The sequence below is a fragment of the Thunnus thynnus genome, chromosome 20 (genome assembly GCF_963924715.1).
Source record: "Thunnus thynnus chromosome 20, fThuThy2.1, whole genome shotgun sequence".
Classification (NCBI taxonomy): domain Eukaryota; kingdom Metazoa; phylum Chordata; class Actinopteri; order Scombriformes; family Scombridae; genus Thunnus; species Thunnus thynnus.
In genome coordinates this window covers 21,464,033-21,490,192 of record NC_089536.1, presented here as the reverse complement: position 1 = coordinate 21,490,192, position 26,160 = coordinate 21,464,033, and the positions used below count along the sequence as shown (strand labels likewise).

Below are 26,160 nucleotides of genomic sequence, written 5' to 3'. Positions count from 1 at the left end.
AACTTTGTAGGATGGAAGACAATCATGTGTTCTGTTTGCCAAAACCATTAAAAGCCTGTACTGCATGCTGTTTTATTTCTATAAGGCCCACATTTTTGCACCTATATGATATCAATCATTATTTTTGTGCCAATATTTGAGGTCTCTACCACCAATGGACATTAAGGTTTTATGAAGCGTGGTAGCATATTTTGGTCATTTTCATAGGACCAAAATGGTATGTGAGGTAACTTGTGGGAACATAAAAAATGTGCATGGAAATTGCTTGATGTATGGTTATTAAGGGTGCAAAGTGCCAATGTCCTTCCATTACACTTATCTGTTATTAAAAAGACAATTACATCTGATTGACAAGAGCACAGATTTGAGAGATATTTTACCTATGGCAGAAAAACATCCATTTCAGGATTACATTTTTTGCTTCAGTATCTCCATGATTATTGAATTCTTGTGTCATAGGAAGGATATGCATGTTTTCAGTACGTTCATTGGAATAGAGGACATTTGAGATGGGACTGTGTCTCCAGTAAGGTCCTGGATATTGAAAATAAGTGAAATATTTTGATAAAACCTCCGGTATAAGGAGGAATAAGTGGTATCCTAAATGGCCCTCTGTAGCTCCAGTGGGAGTAACTAAATGTCTTTCCACATAAAAAGTTGGATGTGTTTATACATGTAGTTTTACAGTGTGCAAGTTTGAAAGCTATATGCCCTGATAGTAAAGAATATAACTTGCATTATTGACCTATAGCAAAATGAATCTACAGAAAACATGTATTTCTTTACTCCAATCAATATTTCAGAGACACTGCTTCTTCATTATGGACATTTTTTTTCCCTAGAGTTAAAACAATACCTTTGACTATGTGTATGAAGGGAACATGGAAGGACACTGGCACTTTGTGCACTAAATGACCATACATTAAGCTATTTCCACATACATTTTCATCTTCCTACTAGCTACCCCACATAACATTTTGGTCCTATGAAAATGACCCAAAAATGCTGTCATGCCTTATTTTATTCATAATATCTTCATGTCCATTGGTGGTAGAGACCTCAGATATTGGCACAAAATTAATAAAAGATTGTATTTGAAGAAAAAATAATGATTGATACGATATGGGTGCAAAAAAATGGGTTTATAATACCCTAAATATCACTCTCATTTAGGAATTTTACACTTCTTTCCAAATCTAGGGCTTTGTAGAAAATCAATAGGCATGCAGTACAAACTTTTAATGGTTCAGTCACACTGAGAAGATGTTTGTCTTCCATCCTACAAACTTTGGTGAAGCTGCTAATAATACTTTTCAAGATATTAATGCCCAAACATGGCTTCCCAGATAAAGCGTTTTTGAGAATGTAAAAATTTAAAAATATCAAGGGCCAAAAAATATAGAAACACTGGAATTGAACAAAACTATTTTATAGTCCTTAGTTTGGGGAACATTATATAGAAAAAATCTGAACAAAATCTGAGACGCTGCTGCAACCACTTTTCTTGACTCTGTCTGATTTGACACGGAATACCCCTTTAAAAAAAACATCACCAACCATGATGAGTAAAAGCACAAAATTGAAAGGATAGTCTGGAATTGAACATTTTAAAAACTGAATCTGATCATTTTAGTTTGCAAAACTGTATGAATACGATTATTTTATTGAAGTTTGTTATTTACATGTGAGACTCACCACAGCTGTCCCACGTTGACCAGGGAGTGGTAAAGCAACCACAGTGCTACCATGATCACCATGTTGGCCATTCCTGTCACCAGGACAAACCCAGACACTGCCATCCCCAACAGAGCAATGCCATCCAGGTTGGCATCCATGTCACTCCAGTCCAAGAACCAGAGGATGGAGGGTGTGTATGCCAGGGCGGCCATGCCTATCTTTCCACCCACGTAGCGCTTGACGCTGTTGAGGTAGTTCTTGCAGGGCATCAGGCCGTGCTCACCTATCAGTTGCTTATTCTGGTTGTAAGCAACGCTGAATGCCACAACTATAGAAAAAAACAAATATTACTCATTCATTCATTGCTCTATCATTAAATATGATGACTGTCATATGCGATGGCTGTTGGACCATAGATGTAAATGCGTATTGGCCACAAAAAATGAGATTATGGGAACAGGCAGCTGAGATAAGAGTACTGAACAAGTTGGATGGTCTCCAGAGGTGGAAAGTAACTAAGTACATTTACTCAAGTACTGTACTTAAGTACGACTTTGAGGTACTTTCATTCCATTTTATGCTACTTTATACTTCCATTCATCTACATTTTAGAGGGAAATATTGTATTTTCTACTCCACTACATTTATTTCACAGCTTTAGTTACTTTTCAGATGAAGATTTGACACAACGGATAATATAACAAGCTTTTAAAATACAACACATTGTTAAAGATGAAACCAGTGGTTTCCAACCTTTTTGGCTTTTGACGTCTAACAAACAGCAGTGTGTAGTCGGGGTCACATTTCAGATGTCTATGAGTTGTTAACAGCTCCACCAAATAGTGATTTTTCCCCTCTAAACTCATCACATGGTTTCATTTCAATAAATGTTCAAATGAAAACAGATTTGTGTCTCAGAACTTTTTTTTTTCTTCTTTCCTCTCCCATTAATCATCTCACAACCCCTCAGATTTATCTGGTGACTCTTTGAAGGGGCCTCGACCCCTAGGTTGGGAACCACTGGACTAAACTAGCTGTTTATAAAGTAGTTGAAACTAGCTTCACCTCCAGCAGCTACAACAGTAACATGCTGCAGTTTTAATAATCTAATGATGACATGTATATAATTATATTAGTCAGAGGGACAAAATTAGTACTTTTACCTTAATACTTTTATTACTTTTATTTCAGTAGGATTTTTCATGAAGGACTTTTACTTGTAATGGAGTATTTCTACATTTCTGTATTGGTATTTTTACTTAAGTAAAGGATGTGAATACTTCTTCCACCACTGATGGTCTCAGTCTCTGTTCTACAAATGTTTCCGTTTTCAACAAAAAAAACTTTGAGGGTGAGGAGTAACTGGTTGGTTTGGCAAATTTACATCTGGTAAGTCTGGCCTGTCTGCCGTAGAGTGGATGAGACAGGCTCAAATGGGGCTAAGCAGATATTTTTCATACATTGTGGAAGGATTACATCCCCCAGCCGCCCTGTTGCCAACACTGTAACTCTAACCAGGACAAGTGGCTTTAAAAAACAAATCATTTTTCATCAGAGAACAGAAGCCTCGGACTTCTGACTGTAAGAATAATAGTGGAAAACATTAACAACTGCCCAACAGAGTACACCAGTTACCACTTATTATTTAAATGCTATATCTAATTCAAAATCACCACTTCCACCAGTCAGACAGTCACCACTGACAGGAGCTGGAGCAGCTGTGACCTGTGACCTACTGCTCAGAAGCACGTCACAGTAACTTTTTATATTTTTGTAATAACATGGGTCATGGGTCATAACACTAAACGCACACTTCAGCAGTGCCAGCTACCAGCTTAAGACATCAACTTAAGCACATATTGTTATCATATATGCTATTTCTAATTCGCTGTGTCAAAAAACAAACATGAAGCTGCAGAGCAAATGTCTAACATGACAACTGCACTGAAAGCAGAATTTAAACAGCAAGGATATACGTTAAACAAACACGCAACTAGCGATAAACAAAATCTGTTTGTGACTTTATAACCAACTTAGTAAAGTAGAGCTGTACATGTCACTCACAGTAAATAAAGGCGACGGCGCGCAGCAGCACGATACGAGTGAGCCAGTAAGTCCCGGTCTGTAAAGACGGAAGCTTCTTTTCTTTCTCCGAGTCTTTGCCTGAGTTTGCTCCATTGTCTTTACAGCTGTTCGTCTCCGCTTTGCTGCTATCGACACGTCTTTTCCTCAAAGAGGTGTCTGTGCTGCCACCGGCGGCCGCCATGTTCGCGCGGGCAGTCAGTGGAGGAACTCACAGTCACGTGACTAAACACGCGGAACTCCGATGTGTATTAATTATTATTATTATTATTATTATTATTATTATTATTATTATTATTATTATTATTATTATTATTATTATTATTATTATTATTATTATTGCTGTTGTTGTTATCATTATTAACAATATATATAATACTAGTACTTCTACCAATAATAATAATGTTATTATTCGTGTAAAAAAAAATCAGCAAGCTACATCAAACCATTGGCTTTGTGAGTGTTCTATCATTATTTATATGACATTATTGGTTAATTATTATATATTGAGTATAAGCAGCATTTTAATGTTGTACTTTGGTCAAGTGGTGTTAATTTGAATACTGCTGTTCATTTTAATCTATATCAGTGCTTCACTTTTTTATCTTATGTTGTAAAATATTAAAATTAGTGAAAAGCTGTTAGATATATGACTCTGAAGTGCAGAGTGGAGCAGAAGTAGGCTATAAAATAGTACTTCATGAGCCTCTACTTATTTCCAGCATTTGGACACACCAAACTCATCCATAGTAGAGATGTCTAGATTAAACTACCATCGAACTAAAATGTTTTAAATTCTTAGTGTAATAGCCTATTAGGCTGCCACACTCACTATCAACTATTAACTGCCTTCTCCTGCTTCATTATGCCAAAACAGGAGGCACTCTGCTGGTAAAACTTTGGGAAAGCCAATAGGACCGGAGGGGTGGAGAGAAGCAGGAGTTGAAGTGCTAAAAAGAAAACAGTTGCTCTTCAAACTTTGCCCGTCTGCAGAAGAGGATGTGAAGAGGAATGGCAGGTTCAAGACAAGAAATTTGGGATTTTACTTGATTTCGTAGACACAATCTTCCTACACAGTCGCGCGCATTTACGCACTTGGAGAGGAATCCGGGCGACAGTAGATCATTCTGGCAACTTTTTACCGGCTCTAACATGACAGAGGAGAACAAGTCCTTGACAGACCATCTGTGCAGCCCCACAGGCAGCGACAGCTCCTTCTCGCTGCATGGATCGGATTCAGAGTCCCCGACCTCTTCAGCAGGGTCCGACGCACAAGGAGCAGCGTGCCCGGCGAGGATTACGCACAAAACGGAGAGAAGCGCGGAGGATGAGCGGTTTCCAGTCTGCATCCGCGACGCGGTGTCGCAGGTGCTGAAAGGTTACGACTGGTCGCTGGTGCCGATGCCCAGTCAAGGGGAGAGAGGGCTGAAGAACAAACCTCATGTGAAACGGCCAATGAACGCGTTCATGGTGTGGGCGCAGGCAGCGCGGAGGAAGCTGGCGGACCAGTATCCTCATCTGCACAACGCTGAGCTCAGCAAGACGCTGGGCAAACTGTGGCGGTGAGTACTGCATCACAACCATAAACTCTCATTTTCAACTAATGAGTTGTTAGTACATGCAACTGTGCTTGCAGACTGTTAGCGTATTGTTAATTGTTAATCCTGTTTTTTCTGGTGTGGTTTTCATTACAAAATGAGGAATTCACTTGTATGAAATGTCACAACTCTTCTGATGAATTAACAGCTGACAGTCAGTAACTAACATTTATTAAATTAAGCACAACTTTTTTGTGATTTTGCATAAATACAAATGTATTTAATCCTGTATGAGGTAGTCTCATTGAGATCGGGAACTCTTTTTCAAGAGAAATAAAACATTGATGGGAAAATACTTGGCAAAAAGTTTTTTTTAAACTGAGGCAATGATATAATTACAGAAGGATACAGAGGAAATTGTAAAATGTGATCTCCCTCGTGCAATAAGGCAATATGTTTAATAAAAAAATAATTCTTCTAACTGGCAGCCCCCTGCTAATGCATTGGCCAATTTCTGACAGCTTGAAAAACATGACAACTGTGCAGCTGTACAGCTGATTCATGTAGTAAAGCTTTATTCTCACAGTGAAATTTTAAATGGAATCACTGAGTTAGTTTCAAAGAGTAAAAGTGCATAAAAAGTTGCTCAGTTAAGTAATACCAATAATACTTATTTGTCTAATTTGTCTGGTATTTTAGAGAACACCTGTGTTGTGTTCCTTTTGTTGTGGTGATATGTCTTTCCAGTTTGGATTGAATATATTAGCTAATGTATTTTCATCAATATGTTTCTATTTCTGGATGCTGATGTTTTAAAGTGCATCCAATGAGCCTAACCTCCCACCCTACCCCCCCACTCTCCTCCTCAGACTTCTCTCTGAGACTGAGAAGCGTCCCTTCGTTGAAGAGGCTGACAGGCTGAGGCTGCAGCACAAGAAAGACTACCCAGACTACAAGTACCAGCCTCGGAGACGCAAGAGCACCAAACCAGGTCAGGGGGACTGCAGACCTGGCCTTGTCCAGCAGCACCAGCAGGGCTTATATAAGCCAGAACCGGGGGTGGCCAGGCTGGCCGACAGGACAGGTGAGATGACTAGTTACATCCAGATCTCCAATTTTAATACACTTTTAACTTCATATTTGTTGCAGTGTAAACTACAATGCTGGAATGGATTACACTCCTTTTTTCTTTGCTTTTGTCCAGGTCAGTCTCATGGACCTCCAACACCTCCTACTACACCTAAAACCGACCTTCACATGGGAACCAAACATGAGGGCCACCGGCCTTTGGACGGCTCTGTTCTTCCCACTGGCCGTCAGAACATTGACTTCAGTAATGTGGACATCTCAGAGCTCAGCAGTGACGTCATCAGCACCATCGATGGATTTGACGTCCATGAGTTCGACCAGTACCTGCCTCCCAACAGCCGCACCTCCACAGTTCTAACCCCGCCAGATACCAACCATGGACATAACAACCCCTCTGGATCATTCACTTTACCCAGCATCCACTCTCACTCTCATGGCATTCCCACGTGGACACCCAAGACTGGAACTTCCATTGCAATGGCACCGTCATCTTCCGATCGTCACACCTATGGGCTCCACGAGGACAGTAGCCAGAAACCTCAGATTAAAACTGAGCAGATGAGTCCAGGACACTACAGCAGCCACTCCTCCCAATGCTCTTCCTCTGCCACCCCTCCTCCACCACAACAACCTGAGTACACCTCTCTGGGCTTTGGTGCCTGCTCCTCCTCGACCTCCTCCACCTCTTCTGCCAACCAGTCTGACTACACTGACCTTCAGAGCTCCGGTTTCTACAGTGCCTTTTCTGGGTACCCCGCTGGTCTGTATCAGTACCCATACTTCCACTCCTCCCACAGGCCTTATGCTCCGCTTATCAACAGCCTGGCCTTGGCACCACCTCCACACAGTCCTCCCTCTGGCTGGGAACAGCCTATCTATACAACACTCAGCAGGCCTTGAAGGCCACATAGGCAAAGACTACTGACTATTCAAACTGAAACAGTAAACTGGCCTGCTTTAATGACTTATAAGACATGGGCCTCATGCATGAATGTTTTCTTATTTTTCTCTTATATTTGTTCTTGCACAAAGCAATAAGAGGAAAATAAGAAAATCCTACATGGGATTCATGAGATGTGTGCTGACAGCCAAGTCTGTTCTTACCCATCTGAGTGTGTTGATGAATTGCGTTTGATCTTAAATTGGATGCGCGTGCCAGGCAATTTGCAATTAGCATAAGTAAACGCCCCAATAAACCATTATAAGGGCAGCAGACTTAAGTGCCATGTGCAAACCACAAACCAACAAACCACAGCAGTTTGACAGGTAACATTAAGCTCAGGCAAAAGAAAGAAAAAAAGGAAAGGAAAGTGCCACCTAGTGGCAGCAAAAAGGAAAAAAGTTTCTTCTGCAGAGAAATTTACTTTATGAAGTTTCGTTAAGAAAAATTAAGTTATTTTCAAGTGTGAGCAGTCGGGTCACCAGTCCAGAAAAGTGCAAAGCATGGCAAGAGATCACCAGTGCAATGAATGCTGTGTGTTCAGAAGAAAGAACTCTTAGTGAAAATTTTTTTAAACGGTTTGATCTGAAAATGGACGCCAAAAAACGACTGTCTGCTGCCAAGCATACTATTACAGCCACGGGAGGGGGCCAGGAAACTGTCAAAACAACAGTCATGGATGAGCGCATTGGAGCCATTATTGGAGAGGTTTCTCTGGGGTGCAGTCTGATATTCCACTGGACAGCGACCTATGTACCACAGCCAGGAAACATCCTGTCAGCACCAGACAGCATAGGCTACCCCAGGATCAACTAGCAAGATCTGAAGACAATGGTAAGCATCAATCTAAATTTAAGGGAATTTAATCAAGTCGATTGCTTCATTTGATTCCACATTAAACATATTTTTTAAAAAACACTCTAATTTTACCTAATTTATAGCCTACCATGCCCATTTTTGTTTTAAGCTACATGCCCATCTTAAATCATTGGTATATGAATAAATTAAACAAAACATATGTATTAACAATCTTTATCTTATTTTTCAGATGCATCTGGCTCCAGTGCGCCATCCACCTCTCAGAGCACACCTGGACCATGAAGACAATCCACCTGACCAGAGTCGGTCCTACAAAATCAAGAGATGTTAGAGACTCTTCATTATATGTCATCCACTTTTTCACAAAATAATGACACTCTCAAATATTTTTAACTTCAAAAACCAAGAAATAAAAACCATTTATCAAATAAGTGCCATTTCAGTTTTTCTACAATGAGTATAGGCCCAGGTCATTTCACAATGTAACAAAAGTGATCTGCTTACATGTTAAAAAAGTGAATGAGTTGCTGTCAGGTTTCAACGTCATGTCTGTTGTCAGGTCCCATGAAACCATAAACCTCCATGTGTTCAGGTAGTGGCAGGTGGGGTGGGGGCACACCATGTTGCATTACTGTGCAGAACACAGCAGGCCATGGTTATTTTGCACACTTTTTCAGATGTGTATAAAAGCTTTCCACCTGCTGTGTCTAGGTTACCTTACGAGGCAGCTGGATTCACAACATCACATGAGAATCCATCTTGTCAGGCTTCAAGTTATGCGCTTGTGTCCGAACCAACGGTGGTTTGGACCAATCAGTGTTGTGCATCCTGCTGCCTTGCAAGGTAAGACGGTGATAGATAGATGGTTCATCCAATCACCTGCCAAGTTTTTATGAAAGTGCCTGCCCATTCCCAAACAGTTTCCATTGACGACTTCTCAGATGGTTCTGTTTAACAAACCATCTGGCACATCAGGTTAGTGTCTGGGCATAGCCATCGACTTTTCAGTATACCGATAGTGCGCTACACCACTGAGCAAGTATGCGTCAGTTTCTGGTTATAGGCCACCTCCTGTTAGGTCTGAGTGTTGGGAAATGGTGTCATAAGCCATGATAGTAGCGTATAGCCCCATCACCTAAATTAAAAATTGGATTTATGTTGAAAGGTAATAATGCAGACTTATGAAAAATCTATCATATTATAACACTTACCAATAAGCCACCCATCTTCAGCAGCACTTTGATCCAACCACAGACCCACCAAACTGTTGTGGAGCACAAGTCGTGTGATCCCCCCGGCCATCGAGTCACCGTGTTCAAGATGTTATTCTGTGCATCACATATTATTTGGACGTTGATTGAATGGAACTGTTTTTTATTGAGGAAGGGTAATAGATTTGGAGATGGTGCCTTGATGCGTACATGAGTACGGTCGATTGCTCCAATAGTGTTGGGCAGTACAGCAATGGCATAAAATTCCCTTTTTATCTGGGTCTGCTGAGCAGCGGTATATGGAAACTGAATGCACTGTGGTGTTAACTGAATGATAGCCTGGAGAACTTTGGGGAGCGCACCACTAACAGTGGACTGGGATATGCCAGACCTACCACCAATCCTTATGGCAGGTCCCAGTAGCCAGGAAACCGATAGCGGTGAGTACTTTCAAATGAGGTGGAGTCAGACTAGATCTGTTTTGTCTCTGATCTAAGTTGAGGCTCCAGAACAGCACACAGGTTTTGAAGAATCTGCCTCGGTAATTGAAAGCGGCTTATGAGCCACTCATGACTCTCAGCAAACAACTCTCTTCTCAAGGCTTGGTTGGCCAACGCATCAAGCAGTAGCAAATAAGCCATTGCAGATTTGGTTTGGCACCGCTTCATACTACATCATGCACTATGACAAATCATAATTAATGACGTGTGCTGTCATTTTGATGACTGGATAGGGGTGTGTGTGTGTATGTGTGTGTGTGTGCGTGCTTATGTGTGTGGGCATGCATGCAGGCATATTGGCCTAATTTTGTTGTCAGTTAGGCTAGACCTAATCTTTAATAAGTGTAAACATTTAAAATTATTAAATTAATAAATAATTATAGAACATTTTTCTTCTGTGTTTTCATAAAGCAAATTGCTTTTTCATCATCATTAATATTTCAAAGCACAAAACACAAGTTGGCTTTTGTGCGTATTGGCTTACAGTTGTCTAGGGCACTGTTAAAGGTGCAGTGTGTGAATTTAGTGGCATTTAGCTGAACGGACTCAGCAAAAATGGAATATAATATTCATAAGTATGTTTTAATTAGTGTATAATCACCTGAAAATAAGAATCATGTTTTCGTTACATTAGAATGAGCCCTTTATACCTACATAAAGAGCAGGTCCTCTTCCATGGAGGCCGCCATGTTGCACTGCCATGTTTCTACAGTAGCTCAGAATGGACAAACCAGACACTGGCTCAAGAGAGGGCCTTACGTATTTTTCACGAGCTTCACAGCCACCATAGATTCTCCTACACACTTGGAAGGGGAGGGGGAGGGGAGGTGTATTCAGTTTGTTGCAATTTGCAAACTCACCGCTAGATGCCACTAAATCCTACACACTGGTCCTTGAAATTTTGATCTAACTTAAGAACAGACGGGAAATAACCGAGCACTGATGAATGCCACAAAAGTTGTTAAGTTAAATTGTTTGCAGGCACAATTTAAGATCAACTCATTCATGCATGAGGCCCAGTGTTTGGAGATTTGATGACTTAGTAAGAGTTCAGTCCTAAGGTTTTGACCAGTATGAATATCTGAAGGACAGTGCTGATATTTTTTTAAGACTTCAAATGGCTCATATTGTGCATCAATGTACTGTTACATTTGTTCCTTTTCATGCAAAGAATTACTAAATATTAACAAAGTTCAGTGTCCTGTCTTGAATTTGACACTTCTGAGTGACATGGCCTGAGAAATGACACTTAAGCCTACACTGGACACTAAAACGTTCCACTGAAACACCACACTAATGAATAATTTTGGTATGTGAGTAGCACCTACTTAAGACAGGGCGTTGCAGGTTTAATAGCAGTTTTTCCGCACTAAAGCTGGCTGAGTAAAGTAAAACAATTTCCAAATTTTCATACATTTTGATTAGCATTGAGGCTGTTGCATTTTTTCTTCTTTTATAGGGAATATTATATGAAGATTCTGCATGTTTATGTAAGATTTCTTTGGCCAGCAAGAAGGTTCTGTGATTTACATCAGTAAGAGATTGTGTCTGTGTCCTCATTGTGATAAATGTCACTGTCAGTATCAGTGTAGACTCTGCATATCAAGCAACAAAAATGAAAAAATATGCATATTTTTGCCCAGAGTTAGATGAGACGATTGATATCACCAAGAGTGGTATCAATCTTCTCGTCTTACTCTTGGCAAGAAAGAGAATATGAATGTTTCCCAAAACTATTTCTCTAGACAGCAAAAGGCATCATAATGAAATACATATTTACATAAATCTGACTCCTCTGTGAGGAGAAAATAGAACAGGTAGGCCAACCCCTTAATCCACTTTACTAGTTAGTTTGTGATTTAATGTTTAAAACTACCTAGGAAAAATATCAAGACACATAATTATTTGTGTATTTTAGCCATCCAAGTGATTTCACAACACATTTCAACACATTTAGGTGACACTGGGTTTAGAGTCCAAGTAGACACATTTTAAAACCTGATATCACTGAGGACTTTCTCACCCTTGACTGGACTTCCTTTTTTTTTCTTTTTTTTTTTTTTTACTGTGGACCTGTTCCTCTCTGGTGCTTCATCCAGTTTGCATACAGTCCAACAGCTGGTCCTGCTGGGTTTCCTGTGAGGAGATTAGCTAATTTCACAGTCTCACAGTCCGGGTGGAGTATCGACTGCAGGGCCTGATGGACAGGACAGCTGGGGTAAGTTTCCAGAGACTTCGTAAAGAACTAAAAAGGAAATACTCCATTGATTTATAACAAAAAGGTAATGAGACATTAAAAAGGTATTAGACCTGTTGACAGAGTCGAGCCTTGCCGTGATGTGTTTTTAAATGCATTAAACCTGTTAAAAAGGCATCCTACACTGAGGGAATGTTCTAAAATCATACAAGAACATGTAATCCTCAAATGATTAGAACATGAGTTAGGATTACTCATAATATTCAGACTAAGCCATGTACTGGAGCAGCAGCTGTACCACTAATACTTTTATATTTGCAGGCTACATGTGCCAGCGCCTCACTGACCATATTATCTTCAGGACAAACACGGCGCCTGCTGAGCCGAGGTCCCACCCGCTTTTAAACGCTTCCTGTGTGGGTCCGACCTGGCTGCTGCAGCTCAGTGGCTCACTGTCTCAGCAGTTTACCATGACAACCTGGTTGCCAACGACAACAAGGCCGCCAGACAGAAGCAACATTGATTTACCCATAATTCTGTGAGACTCTGGAGCCAGTGTCTGTGTGTATATGGAAGTTTTTCGTAAGAGTGGCGAGATCATCAGGTGACATTTTCACCAGCAGACCTTCAGCTCACACTTCTCCATCCAAATAAAAGCGTACGTGTTGGTCTCCCTTTACAAGTGACTGATGAGCTCCACCCACTGTGACAAAAAACAAGTTAGGTAACACAGGCCTTACTTATTTTGACTGCTTTTTCAAATTGGAAAATACTAGTAGTTAAGTACTGCTTCTTCAGCAATGTACTTTGTGCATACTCTTCCAATTCTCTCATTTGGTGTTTTGATGATGACAAGTTGTGGTTTTATGGAGGGTTGAAGAGTCACGCTAGGTTTTTCCCCACATGCTTCAAGTCAAAGCTAAGCTAATTGCCACCTGAATCCAGCTCTATAATGCACACACATGGGAGTGGTATTGACCTTCTCATCTAACCTTGAGCAAGAATGAGTGTATTTTTCAAGATGTACAACTATTCCTTTAATTTGTCATTAACTGTCGTGTGAAAATCTCAAACTTCTCACTCTGGTGATTAGCATCTTCTCATGGGAAAATTCCATTAAATTCTTCTTCAGGATTTCACCTGACTGACGCCACGTGAGCTCCCTTTTAAAGTAACAGAAGAGCTCCATCTGCTGGACAAATGCCATCACTGCACTTTCACTAGCATTGCCTTTACATTATACAGTATATGCGCAAAATTAGTAGGACGTTTTCAATACGGGTGTGTGTTGAATGTGTGGGAAAAACACATTTCTTTAAATGTTACAACATTATGTTGTTGGTGACACATCTTTGTGTTTAGGATAATTCTGATGTATTACAATTTGGGTGTTATTTTCATAGTTTTTGCCATCATTTCTATCAGTTATGACAACATTGTACTCAGCAAAGTGAACATTGAGATCAGGGAACAAAAAAGCCCTGTGTAATCGACTAATTTTTTTTTTTTTAGCAATCTTCCTGCATTTCCACATCTCAGCAATCAACTCAACCAGTATGTCACAATTAAAGATAGAAGTGATGGCAAATACTATGACACTAAGACCCAAGTTGTAATAAACCAAAATGATCCTTTAAGGAGACAAAGACACTGGAGTGAACACTGACGACAAATCAAACAAAACCACTTGATTTCAGCTTCATCTGTATTGATGTTAAGATTTTCATAATGAAACAAACTATCACTGTGATTTAAGGATCAACACAACAATGTGTCTTGAACACAAGATGCAAAAAATTAAATAAAACTATTGTAGAAGTGTTATATAAATTACAATCCTGTCACATTACAATCCTTTAAAGCAGCAATAACTGTCTACGATGACTCAGTATGTTCAACAGTACAAATAAATAAGAGAACAGCTGTCGGATTGAGGTTTGAAAAGAACCCTATCTGGATACAAATCAGCCACCTCTGGCTACGTTAACAGCGACGGTGATCACTGAGAGTTTGTGTGTGTGTTTATGCATATTTGTTGTTAACAGCACTTTGTAGATTCAGGTTTAACAGGGTTTCAATGCCAGAAGTTCAACCTCACAGCGCGTCCTCAACGAAAACTTCACAATTCCACACACACTCACAAGGTAAGCCACTGTCATCAAAACTGTACATTCAATAAATTAACAATGCATTGTCTTTGTTAAGCAACCAGTGAAATGACTCTAGATTACATAATTACATTAGATTACAGGTAGAATGAACCATTCACAAGACAAAATTCCAGGGAGAAGGGAGAGGTTGTTGCAGGGGAAGGGTCCACATGGCTGAGGAGAGGGAGGGCGGTTGGCATGATAATGTATAGCACAAAGTTGGTAGGCGCAATAGTGATGACATCATCTACCCTTTGGCCTCGGATCTCCAACATTTCACCCCAGGAGGGGCCTTGAGCCCCATTAGAGTTTGTTTTCTGCACAATACATAGACTGGAGTCCCTCTGTTTCTTCTTTTTCTTCATCATCTTCTCTCATCTCATTCTCATCCACCCCAAAACCCACTCCTGCCCCTCAACCCCCACCCCATTGCCTCCCGCCGTGGTCTGTGGTCACACATTGGGGTTGTCTCTGATCTGAATGAGACCGGGCCAGTCCAGCTGGGTTGTGGCTTCATGCCAGCTTCAAGGCTTGTGTTTAAAATGGGCCTCCACTGCAAAGAAAAGTTAGCCAGTAAAGTTAGAGTAGATTACACAGAACAATCGACAAACAGGTCTGTGTTAATACAGTATGTTTTCACCCAGTGTGTGTTGTTTGAGAAGCAACATTAACACTTGTGTATTAAAGCTGCTGAAAGCCAATATTTTGTGTTAAAGTTCAAAGTCTTCTCAAAGCTTAACTTATATTCACTGTTTCCCCCATTTATTTCCAAAAATGTGTTTTGCTTATAGTTACTTCACTTGGATGTTGGGAGCTTCACTGTGCAGAATGATGTATGTGCAGTTTGTTTTCACATTCATGTGCTGAAGGAGGAAAGTTTCACTGTTCTCACCTTAAATTTGAGTGTACCGAGCAGAATTTGTGACATCACAACTGACCTTTTTTTTGTGGAAACAATATATTAGACCCAAATTTCTATTCACAGCATTTTTATATATCTTAAATCATGTCCAGAAGGAGTCTTTAAAGACAAAACAGGAAAAAGGTTCCCTTACTGCAAATAAACTCTTTCATTATGTTTGGATAAACCAATTTCCAATTTTCTGTACCTGCATATTCCTGTGGCCTCATTGGTCGATTGATGACCCTCTGGAAGGCCGCTATCCAATCTCGTTGCTCGGCCTCCGTCTCGCAGGCAAACAGGAACTTCCTGTCCGGCGTGACAATGGTGATGCCGTGGTTCCAGTGGTAGCCCTGAGTGGACGGAGGCAAGCCGGACAGAACAGTGTAGCTGTTCTCCTTACTGCCGATGAACACCTCACCCCGAGCGTAGGCATCCTGGGAGAGAGAAAAAGAAAGGGAAAGTTCTGTGAACAAAGTGAACAGTAAGAACTAATCAAAAAAGGTGAAGAGGACGCAGGTCTCTTCTTACCAATGGGTCTTTGAAATACATGAGTCTCCTGTCATCCATGGTGAACCATCTCTTCTTAAAGCCCTCTGTGTGCTGCGGCAGAGCAAAAGAGAGTGAAGATGATGAGAAAAAAACAGCAAAGAGAGTCAGTTCATTCCAGTAATGCTCAGTATACTTTTATAACATTTTGATACAGTAGTATATTTAAATGACTAGTTTGGCCACTTAAATTAATTAAAAAAAATACAACAATGACTTTTGCTATTGAACAGTTTTACATAACTGGGCTGACTTCTAATGAGAAAATCCACCCGCTGTGCAACCTCCAGACTTAATGTCTGTCAGCTTGTTTGAGCTAATTTAATTGATATTTTCAATTAAATTAGCTCAAACCACTTGACAGACCAGTTGTTTGGGAAAACACATCTCTAAAGCGCTAACCCAACTGACATTATGAGGGAATTAAAGTAGGCACTGCTTTATTATCTGCTCTTGAGGCCCTGTTTTGTAGAGGGGCCAAAATCTAGTTTTAAGACCTTTATTAATTCAGTCTTGTGCTTACAGGGTGTATATTTCTAAATAAATTTGTGATTAATGAAACTGCAACACAGGACCCAGGGAGTATTTCAGTATAGAAAAACTGCAAACATTGCAGAGAGAGTGAAAGAAATGCTTTTTGGTCAGAACTCAATTACTGAAAAGTATCAATCTGAGAAGGAAAAATCACTCTCTGATGAAATTGTACACAAGTCACTGATATACAGTATACAGTGTGTGTCAAGGGGCTGCTACACTTCACTACTCTAGACCTCTGGTCAGATTTGGGCAGATGTAACTGTGAAATTGAGGGGTAAATTCATATTATTCCCCCTGATTTCACTTTAAAGTGTTGGTATGATCCAGTGAGTGTAACTACAGCACAAACCTTTGGACCCGTTTTCTCCATAAAGCCTTCCTTCATGAAGTTTCGGGTCAGTTTGGGCACCAGCTGCAGTAAAAAAGACAAAAAGAACAAAATAAGAATGCACTTAATATTAAACAGACTTCTAGATTATTCTGCCTTTTTCAGTTGATACTGTAGCAGCGTGGTGTATGATTCGATCAGTCATCCTCACCTCCTCATCACTTGCTCCAGGGAAAGCCACCTGTAGATAGTGGAACCTGGCCGCTCTAATAGCATTGAACCAGTCGACCATCTCCTGTTAAAAACAAATAAATAGTGGCATCATGTCCAGCTGAATTTAGAAAGAAGACCTTGAGTTTTTACAGTGAAGGTGTCTTGCCTACACCGGAAGGTATAGTCAGGTGTGTGGATGCTGCAATGCTGTCAATAACTCCACCACAGAACAAGAGTGACTGTGACAGTGTGAACTCAATGACCTCTTTCTGTCACAGCCTTCAGGGACACTTCTTTACCAGCAGAGGGAGCAGTGCTTTCTAGATTTCAGGCTATCTCCTTACATTGTCCTGAACTGCTATTAATATCTGTCTCTTTCTTCTCTCTAATATTCTCATTTTTGATTAACTCTCTGTCTGCTTCTATTTTAGTCATAAATCCCAGAGATGTAACAGCAATGTAAAGCAATGATTTGTGTGCTCAGTACTATAAAATCCCTCAGCGAAAGACAAAGGGCACACACACACACACACAAAGGTTAAAAAACAGAATAATGCATGAAGGGTGAGACTTCATTGTATGAGTCACATGGTTTCCTATAATTTCCTTGAAAGGAAATGGTTTGGAGATTTTCTAGGAAGGTTCCTGGGAAGAATTATGTAATTTGGCACTGCTAATTATAGGGACAATCATTAATTACAAATCATTTCCAGCGTAACCTAGAGAGTTTTGAAAATCAGTGCACAGCAGTTGAGCTGAACATGCAGAAATATAAAGTATGTCTACAGGCAAGTATACATTTATTTTTCATTTTCCAAAAGAGTTCAAAGTGTAATATGCATTATGCTCAACATAAACTGTTCTTCATGTGTAGATCAAGATGGTCTGTTGATGTTTAGTGCGAGGCTAATTACAAACATATTGTCTGATGAAAAACAATCACATGAATCAGAATTTAACTATAAAAGTCTCTATGTGCACAGTTACATTCAGGAACATTAGCATTAGCTACAGAAACAGGCAGGTTTAACAGTCTCCTTGAAGAGAAAAGATGTTGTTCTTTATGTGATTTAGGTGAGACTGAGGATCTTGTGTTTTATCGCTCATTATATAATAATTAAAGGACTGCACTTTGATGAGCTCATCTGCATGGATTGTTATAAAAAAACAAAAACAAACTTGAGTTGTGTTTTAAGTAGGGAACCTTTTTTGTGACAGATTTACAGAAGAAAAAGTTCTTTGTTTGCAATGTAATGTTATGTACAAGAAGTTGTTGATGTTCGTGTCTGACAAATGTTTCACTTCTGCAATGGCGTTTTTGGATTTAAGTCACAATAAATACCATAACTAATTTATCATCTTATAAACTATACAATTCAACATGCAGTATTTTTCCACTCAGTAGGAGTTTAGCTGTTTAGTGTCTTCTTTAAACCTAAAATAAAAGGTTACTTTACTGTCTCAGAACACTGTCCCCATTTTCCCAGTCATTAATACCAAATTACATAGTTCTTTCCCATTCCCCAGGAGATTATTTGGAAAATTCTGGGACCCATAAAATGAAGTGTTGCTGTGGCCTTATTAAATATTTTCCGAAAGGTTTGCTGTTGACCTCGCAAACCCATAAACAACTTTAAATGCTTGAACCACTGCTAAATGTAAGGCTAAAACAAAGAATAAGCTATGCGTTTTCACATTTTTTTGCAGTTCAGTCGACAAGCTCACGTGGATCAGATTCATCTAGCGCATCTGACCTCATCACTCCCAACAAGAAAGCTCAGTACAGTGTGGAGTGCGGGGGTGACGATAATACCCCCCCCCCCCCCCCCCCCCCAAGTAGAGCATGGCAGCAGCGTCAGCGGCAGAAGCAGCAGCATAGACAGAACTGACTGACTGAACAAGCTAACAGGCTAAAACACATCCTCTGGGACTGAATGGGATGAAAACAAAACCAACGTAATGAAACTTGTAGAAACAACCTATTTCACATCAGACACACAGTGCAGTTTGTACAGTTTGTAGTAGAAGAGTGACACATACTCTACTGAGACAATGACTATGAGGTTTAAGTGCTGACTTTTTACATACTCACCCATTTTTTTTTAACAGTAAGACAGTTGCTACACTGAATCTGAGCGTAGACGGTTAAATTAAAGCTAAAAGTCAGCACATTACACTCATACAGTAGTCATTGGGCCTCATGCAAGAACATTTTCGTATGCTTATCCTATAACTCTGTGAGGTTTTTTCTGTAAGGTTTGTTCAAAGTCAGATTCAACAAACTCTCTTAAATGCACAAATTGTCATAAATCGCTTGTTTCAGCCTGATTAATGTCACCTGTTCATGAGGTGGTGTGAGATCTGATCATTAGCATAATCAACGCCCCTAAAATTGCCATATAAAGTGACCTGTTCCATTTGTGGATGAGTTTTATACACATAAATCTACATATAAATATACACAAACAAGAGTAAAAACAAAGATATCATACTGGGGAGCTTCAGGTCCTGCTTTCATAAATCAGGAGAGTCAGTAGAAGGGGAGCAGCAACATTTAGAAAATATTAATAGAGCTGCTAATGATGTGTCAGCAGAGCAGCACTGTGCTGTGACAGAAATAAAGAGGGAATGCTTTGACATGAAGTTAGATGCTTTGTAAAGCAAAGTGCTCTGTGACAGGAGGCGGTCAAGGGATGTGACAGTCACAGAGACATTAGACAAGAGAACAGGCTATTATAGTCTTCAGTAGGTGAAGTGAAGAACAACAGAAGATGAAACTGGACAGAGACCTGTAGGAAGATGCCGAGGCAACTGTCAGAGTCAAAGAATTTCCCTAGAAACTACTATATGTGTAAGTTGCTGTGCAAAAATGTTCCAATAAAAATCATAAAATCGGCAGCCATGATGATGATAATATGCTTAAAAGAATATCAATTTTGCACTGTTTATTTTAGTTATATATTTTATTTTAGTAGCTTTCAGTAAACTTCGAATTCATTCAGATTAAGACTTTCTTATTATGAAGTTATACTATAAAGTCTAACAAACGTTTCTCCCCTTGCGAAGAAAGTACGAGAAAAACTGATGAATGACACAAATTTTCACCCGTAGTGCTTCTTAAGAATGAATCAGTTTGTACAAGTGGTTCTTGCACGAGGTCCACTGTCTCAGATTCAAGAGAACACTAAATGTATCACTGTCCACATACTCTCTGACTACACTATAGCCTCTGAATGAGCAGTTACAGAAAAAGTCGAAAGGAAATGAATTATTAAGGAACATTTTCAAGTCCAAGTGTGTTTAGTGAAGGAGACAGCATGCATATTATACTAGTAACCCTGTATTAGTGCCCTGTATGAATCTAAAACTTGAAAAGAAGCCTGTAGGTTATGTGCACAGAAACCAAATTAACAAGTATGTATGTGTGCGAATAAGTGTGTGACAGTGTACCTTAGCATCACTGTGGTAGACAAAGATGTTTCTTGTGCTGTTGTCTTTCAGGTAGGTGATCTGCAGGCCGCAGGGGTTGCCGATCTTAGCCGGTTGGAAGGTGGCATTGAGGGTTTCAATTTTCATCACAGCCTTGGGATCCCTGGCCTTGGTGGATGCACGCATGAACAACAATTAGGACATTGTCAAAGTCACATATTCCTGCCTTTTGCTATGCCAAAATTTTCTCATGGCGCTCATGTAAACACCATCTATACGACCTTGCTTACATCCTGCTTGTTGAAGTACTTGAGGGCTCCCTCTCTCTCCGACAGAATGAACTTTCGGCTGAGAAACTGACCGTTGTCTCTTCCTCGTTTCCATAGAAACCCCTCTCGGTATCCTGGGAAGAAAAAGAGAGAGAAAAAAAAAAAGTGTGTGTGGTTGGAAGGCTGGTAACAAAAACCCATCTCAGAGGAGACGGGAGATAAAACAGAGGAGAAATTTATAACAGTAACGGTGAGATGTTGTAACACGGTTGGTGTAAGATGATACTTCAGTTAAGCTGAAATCAAAGATCGTTCGAAATCTCATTTATACGAGGAGGAAGGAAAAGGAGAGGAAACACAGCCCAATGTCCAAGACACAAACACAAAAGAGAGGGAGGAATTTAGAAAGAAACACAGCACACAGAGAGACTGTAGATTGTAACATCCTTTTCCATGTTAATGATGCTGCTCTATTATAGCCTGTAATGTCTTTTTCTTCTTCTGTCTATTTTGGCAAAAGGCTCAGCCTACACTGCCTCCCTTTCTCTCTTTTCTCCTCTATTTCTGTCATGCTGTGAAGTGTTTTCTCTCTAATCTGAATCTATTTCTGTGGTTTGAATGGGAGGAAGTTGTCTAAGCATTATCAGGTGGCGTTAAAGATGTAGCTAATTTACATCTTAGTCATTTGTTTGGTGATGTTATTCAGAGTGTTTTATAATGAGCATCGATACACTGAAAATGACCAGTAAGAGGTGTAAAAGGGTCTAATGTACCGTGAAGAAAGGAAAAAAAGGACGTAATTAAGTTATAAAGGAAGATTTCTCTCATGTAGGTAGAGGAAGAAGATACAGTGTGGAGGGGAGGGGCTAAATTTAGTAAAAAGATCTTAGAGGGTTGGTTCACCCAAAAAATTATAATAAAAAAAGATATTTTCTCCCTTACTTGCAGTGGTGTCTACCATGCAGATAGTTTTGGATTGATTTTCACAGGTTTTGAAATATCTATCTCTGAAATTTCTGCATCCACACCAATATGCTGGAAGTAGCCTAAATTGAATTTAGTTTCTTGCGCTCACAGCATTGAAAATTTTTAGTTAAAAACATCAACAGCAACATCTCTTTCCAGGAGCAGTGTCACGGACACTCAGGATAACCCACAGACCTCACTTTCAACAGTCTTCTTATAGGACTATTCTTCTGTATAAAGTATTTCCAATGAAAACTGCGAATGATCAAGAGTAACTGGGACAATGTTTCTGGAAAAAGATGCTATTGTTGAATTTTACAGATATAATTTTAAATGCTAGAGGAAGCACCGCAAATGAAATTGTATTCACCTCCACTGTATTGGAGTGGTAGCAGAAATCTCAAAACCTGGACAAATAAAAACCAAAACTACTGTATCTGCAAGGCTAATTACCACTAAACATAAGTTGGGAAATGTCATCTTTTGTAATTTGGGTGAACTGACCCTTTAACTATAACTTAATTAGAACAATCTATTTTTTTTTGCCAACTTGGGAGAAGAGACACATTGACATTCATTTAGACGAATGTCACTCCAATATTCACTCTGCTTTTACATCAGTTTTGGTCTCCACCAACTCCAGCTGAGGGAAATATCTGGCTCTTTAGCTGCTAAATGCTCCACCAGCTACTCACTAACTTTATCTATCTGTTGGTGCTGGGCAGATTGTGTACAGTGGGTTTATGATGGCTTTATCACTAAAAACAACTGCCTGATGCAGCTGGAAATGAGACTGATGAAAGTGGTGAGAGTGAACCGGAACAGTAAATTTGTGGGACATAAAAAAAATTAAAATCGATTGGCATAAAGATGCTACAAGATGTTAAAAGGCTCTGTATAGCTGAGGGGAACTGCAGTTAGTTATTCTCTGTGGATTTAATCACTACAAGCAACACCTTTCACATTAGACATAGTCATTTGACTCATTGTTATTATAAAATATTGATTAGTGCAGCTTCAAAGCCTCTGGAAATTTGGCTTGCAATAGTAAAAATGTATATATGCTATCAAATTTGAATGTCTCATTAAGCATCCACAAAAATCCGAATGAAAATAAACGTTGATTACTATTAGAAAACCTAGTTTAAACAGCTCAATTTGCTGTTTACACCATTTCTCAAGACTGTGTAGGCACCCACACCAGCTAATGGGGGCTGGCTAACTACAGTAGCTAACGACTGGGTTTCCATGGCGCAGAGCTGCTCTTCTAACTCACCGAGCCTCACTTCCGACAAATATACTACATTTATTACATGTACCATTATCACTAAAGAAGGCAGATTAATAGCTAAAGGTAAGACACACCGAGCAAGAGAGAGCAGGGGAGTGAGAGGGAGAGAAGCCATTGCTAGCAGCTAAGCTAAAGTGACTAGCAGATCTGAAAAACGTGTAAACAACTGTGTGACATGCAAGAAAGTCACTAAAAGAAGAAGAGAGCTAAGAGTGCTTGAGCATAACTAGTGTGTGTTTAAATGTACAGTAGGTTATTAGCTGCGGTAATGAAGAATATAGCAAAATTAACTGGGTTCAGTTGCAGAAATGCTACCAAGAAACAGAAACTCCTGCAACCAGAAATGAGAAAATACGCTTACTGCAGCACGTCATGTTGTTTGATTGGTTCATGGAATTTATTGCAGAATTTTTGTACTAAATGTCTGAGCATAACCACACGCAATTCAAACCCAATATCAGGACAGTTTACAAAAATTTTTCAATGACAATATTTCAAATTTGGATTGAACCTAACTTCTAATACTTTTTAGATGCTTACTATTATGTACATAGACCCTAAACTACATACTTGGTAGACTACTGTAGATTTGGGTTTCCAGTGGCTTTAAGTAAAATTCAGTTTGAACAGTCGTCACAATATGAGCTTGTACTAAAAAATCTGCTGAACAATCTGTGAGCCTCGTATCTTCTATTCCTTGTTCTTCACGTGCCGCATTTTCAAGTTCACTCAATTTTTCTACTCTACTGCTCTCTTTTCCGTTCTCCTCACTAGCTGCCATTGATTACCTCTCCTCTGTCTCCTCTTGTCCTCTGCACTCATTTCCCTCCATCTTTTTCTCTGTGTTTGTGTGTGTGTGTGTGTGTGTGTGTGTGTGTGTGTGTTCTCTGTCTTTGTTGCTGTGACTTTCTGACATGAAACATTCACCTACACTGGCATTACCTCATCGATCAATAGCCCTCCTTGTCCCCACCCTCGCCTCCTTCCCTGACACTCTTCTTCTTCCTCCTATCCTTTGCATAACGGATCAATGTTAACATTGGCCGCAGTGGAGACCAAGTTACTGCCAATAGTCGATCTCAGCCACCCACCAGCACGCGCACACACACACACACACACACACACACACACACACACACACTCAGATGTCATGCACCTTGAAATGAGTGATGGAGAAAGCATGAATGCACAAATAGAGATGACAGAATGACTCATATTAATCCACTCTGTTTTAGTGCGTGTGTGTGTGTGTGTGTGTGTGAACGTTTCTCCACTGTAACAATAAACGAATGAGGTCACTCCAAGCCTATGAGAGAGCTCCATCATCAACAAGACGTGAAATGTATACTAGTAGACACACACACAAATACCGTACAGTCAGACTCCAAACACACACACACACACTGTTTCAGTGGCGGCTCTGTTTTCTGGCAGTGACAATTACAGCGTCACCACTTCAATATGACAACAGCGCTTTAAACCTCAATATACGCAACGGCTTAGGAGAAGAAGGATGAAAATGAGTGTTTGAAAGTTGTCGATGGATGTCTCAGGGTAACTGGATTCCCGCTACTGGCATCCGCCGGGAAACGTGTGTCCAAAGAGTTTTCAAGGTTCTACTTATCGAAGGGTAAACAATGCAGGCGTGACACGACAACAGAGCAGCCGCCACTGCCTTTTTCACAAATGGAAAAACTGTCTTTGAGTTGGTGCACGCATGTATCTCTTTGTATGTATTTCTATTCATTATCTTTTTGCTATGTGTACAAGGTCATAAAACCAACAACAGAGAGCTTGTCTTTGAGTCTAGTGAGTAATGGATATGTAGTTCTGCTTTATTTTTGTTCTGAAAAATGAATATACGCATGAGATATTGTACTTTACAGGCTTATCTCACAGTTCAAATGGAATGAAAGTTCTTTTTAGCTTAAAAAGCTGAGAAATATCCTGTGAAATAGTTGCGCCTCTAACGTTTCACTAGACTCTGATTCCCAACATTACCAGTGTTTTTTTGTGTGTTCAATCATTCTTTTCAGTTCAGTTAATCTGTTCATTTATCAGTGGTGTTACACAAATAACAGCTGGGTAATATGTCTCTCACAAGGTTGTGTTATTTAATTACATTTTTGCCTCTGTTTCATTAATATTTCTGTTAATAAACACCACCATCTTTGCACATAGAGCAATTCTCTTGCTTACAAACCTTCAACATCCTGTTTAAAGTTCTCCAGTGCCAAACATCTTCTTCTCTTTATATGAGGTGGCGGCACCACTGTCCGGATACCCAAACAATAGTGACGGTTGCAGTTTTACAATAATAAAGTTAGATGAGGAAAACAAATGAAAAGTACAAAAATATTTTGTAGACATTTAGCTGGTCTTCGGGGGCAGGTCCATGTGAAGTCACAAAAAGAGTCTTTATAAGCAGACTGCATAAAAATGTGCAAGTCTTTTACATTTCTAAATGCTATGCATTCAAATTTGATATAAACATTCTTTTTAAGCTGTTTTAATAGGTTTTTTTCTGTTTGTTGCAGCTGAGACGAAGTCCTTTAAAATGCACAGACTCCCGTTAAATATTCAAGCTGTGTGGTCATACAAGGCATGCTTGATCTAACAGCAGTCATGTTCAATTCAAGTCTAAAGTCTACATCTGCTTGATGTTGGGACATCAGCTAATTTCACAGACTCCGATCAGAGGAAGGACTAATGAGGCAAATCAGCTTTGTCAGTGTCAGTGTGGAGGAATAAATGTAATGAAGGTTTTTAATATAATAACACAAACATATCTTTGTCAGTATGCACGTACCTGCAGAGTAAGGTTCCTGTTTCTCTATAAATTCAAATTCATTCCTCTCGTACTTGGCTCTGATCCACTGCTCTCTCAGCAGCCTGGAAACACGATGGAAAACACACACTGTTAGCTTTCATGTCAATGATACATTCAACAACCGACCCGGTCTGCACACACAGTCTGATACTTCCGTGGTTTTTTTTTTTTTACGGCACAAAAAATGATAACATGGAAACATCTGTAGTTAAGCCTACAGTAGTCTGTGTCATGTTGTAGCCCCATACAGCGATGAATAGGAGTGCTAGTAATATTAGAGATGGTAACATTAATAACTCTTCTTTGACCATACATGATGGAAAATACAACATTTTTGTGAATTACTGAAGAAAAAATATTAGGGGGGAAGAATTGATGTTAGCTTCCTTATTTTTGTTGTCATCAGTCCAACATGGTGATGTTTATCTTGCTGTGGGTGCTTCATCTCCATTTATAGCATTTGTAGAGATAAAAACATACCCGTGTATGGATATATAGCTTCTGAAAGTTGACTGATGATGACTATCAGCAAGTGTGAGCTGCTATTAGTCAACATTTACATAACACAATTTATTGTAAAAAATTAAGCAATTATAAATACTAGGTATACATTTTATAATTTATTGGTCTGTTTATTTGCTTAC

At 39.6% G+C, this 26,160-nt stretch overlaps 3 protein-coding genes across 3 annotated transcripts in view; 1 reads left to right on the top strand and 2 right to left on the bottom strand.

Moving 5' to 3' along the window:
- The window catches only part of lmf1 (lipase maturation factor 1), a 34,811-nt gene extending 30,825 nt beyond the window's left edge, over positions 1-3,986 (bottom strand). The window contains exons 1-2 of the mRNA XM_067575731.1: positions 3,742-3,986; positions 1,696-2,005 (exon numbers count right to left, since the gene is read on the bottom strand). Of these exons, the coding sequence (XP_067431832.1) occupies positions 1,696-2,005; positions 3,742-3,943 (512 nt within the window). The 5' untranslated portion in view covers positions 3,944-3,986. The remainder of the gene's footprint in view (positions 1-1,695; positions 2,006-3,741) is intronic.
- Positions 3,987-4,286: 300 nt separating this feature from the next.
- LOC137172182 (transcription factor Sox-8-like) lies at positions 4,287-10,990 on the top strand. The gene is made up of 4 exons (XM_067576478.1): positions 4,287-5,321; positions 6,167-6,381; positions 6,502-8,160; positions 8,375-10,990. Exons 1-3 carry the CDS (start codon positions 4,912-4,914, stop codon positions 7,284-7,286), a joined length of 1,410 nt encoding a protein of 469 aa, XP_067432579.1. The 5' UTR covers positions 4,287-4,911; the 3' UTR covers positions 7,287-8,160; positions 8,375-10,990.
- Positions 10,991-13,740: 2,750 nt separating this feature from the next.
- LOC137172034 (arf-GAP with dual PH domain-containing protein 1) overlaps positions 13,741-26,160 on the bottom strand; it is a 33,578-nt gene continuing 21,158 nt past the window's right edge. The window contains exons 4-11 of the mRNA XM_067576286.1: positions 25,496-25,578; positions 20,451-20,563; positions 20,182-20,328; positions 16,730-16,813; positions 16,540-16,602; positions 15,636-15,707; positions 15,313-15,541; positions 13,741-14,756 (exon numbers count right to left, since the gene is read on the bottom strand). Of these exons, the coding sequence (XP_067432387.1) occupies positions 14,728-14,756; positions 15,313-15,541; positions 15,636-15,707; positions 16,540-16,602; positions 16,730-16,813; positions 20,182-20,328; positions 20,451-20,563; positions 25,496-25,578 (820 nt within the window). The 3' untranslated portion in view covers positions 13,741-14,727. The remainder of the gene's footprint in view (positions 14,757-15,312; positions 15,542-15,635; positions 15,708-16,539; positions 16,603-16,729; positions 16,814-20,181; positions 20,329-20,450; positions 20,564-25,495; positions 25,579-26,160) is intronic.

What these genes read in the sequence shown, in the direction of transcription:
- LOC137172182 (XM_067576478.1), top strand. Translation starts at nt 4,912, where the DNA reads ATGACAGAGGAGAACAAGTCCTTGACAGACCATCTGTGCAGCCCCACA. An exon ending in ACGCTGGGCAAACTGTGGCG is followed by an intron (nt 5,322 to 6,166) that starts GTGAGTACTGCA and finishes TCTCCTCCTCAG; the next exon opens with ACTTCTCTCTGAGACTGAGA. An exon ending in CAGGCTGGCCGACAGGACAG is followed by an intron (nt 6,382 to 6,501) that starts GTGAGATGACTA and finishes GCTTTTGTCCAG; the next exon opens with GTCAGTCTCATGGACCTCCA.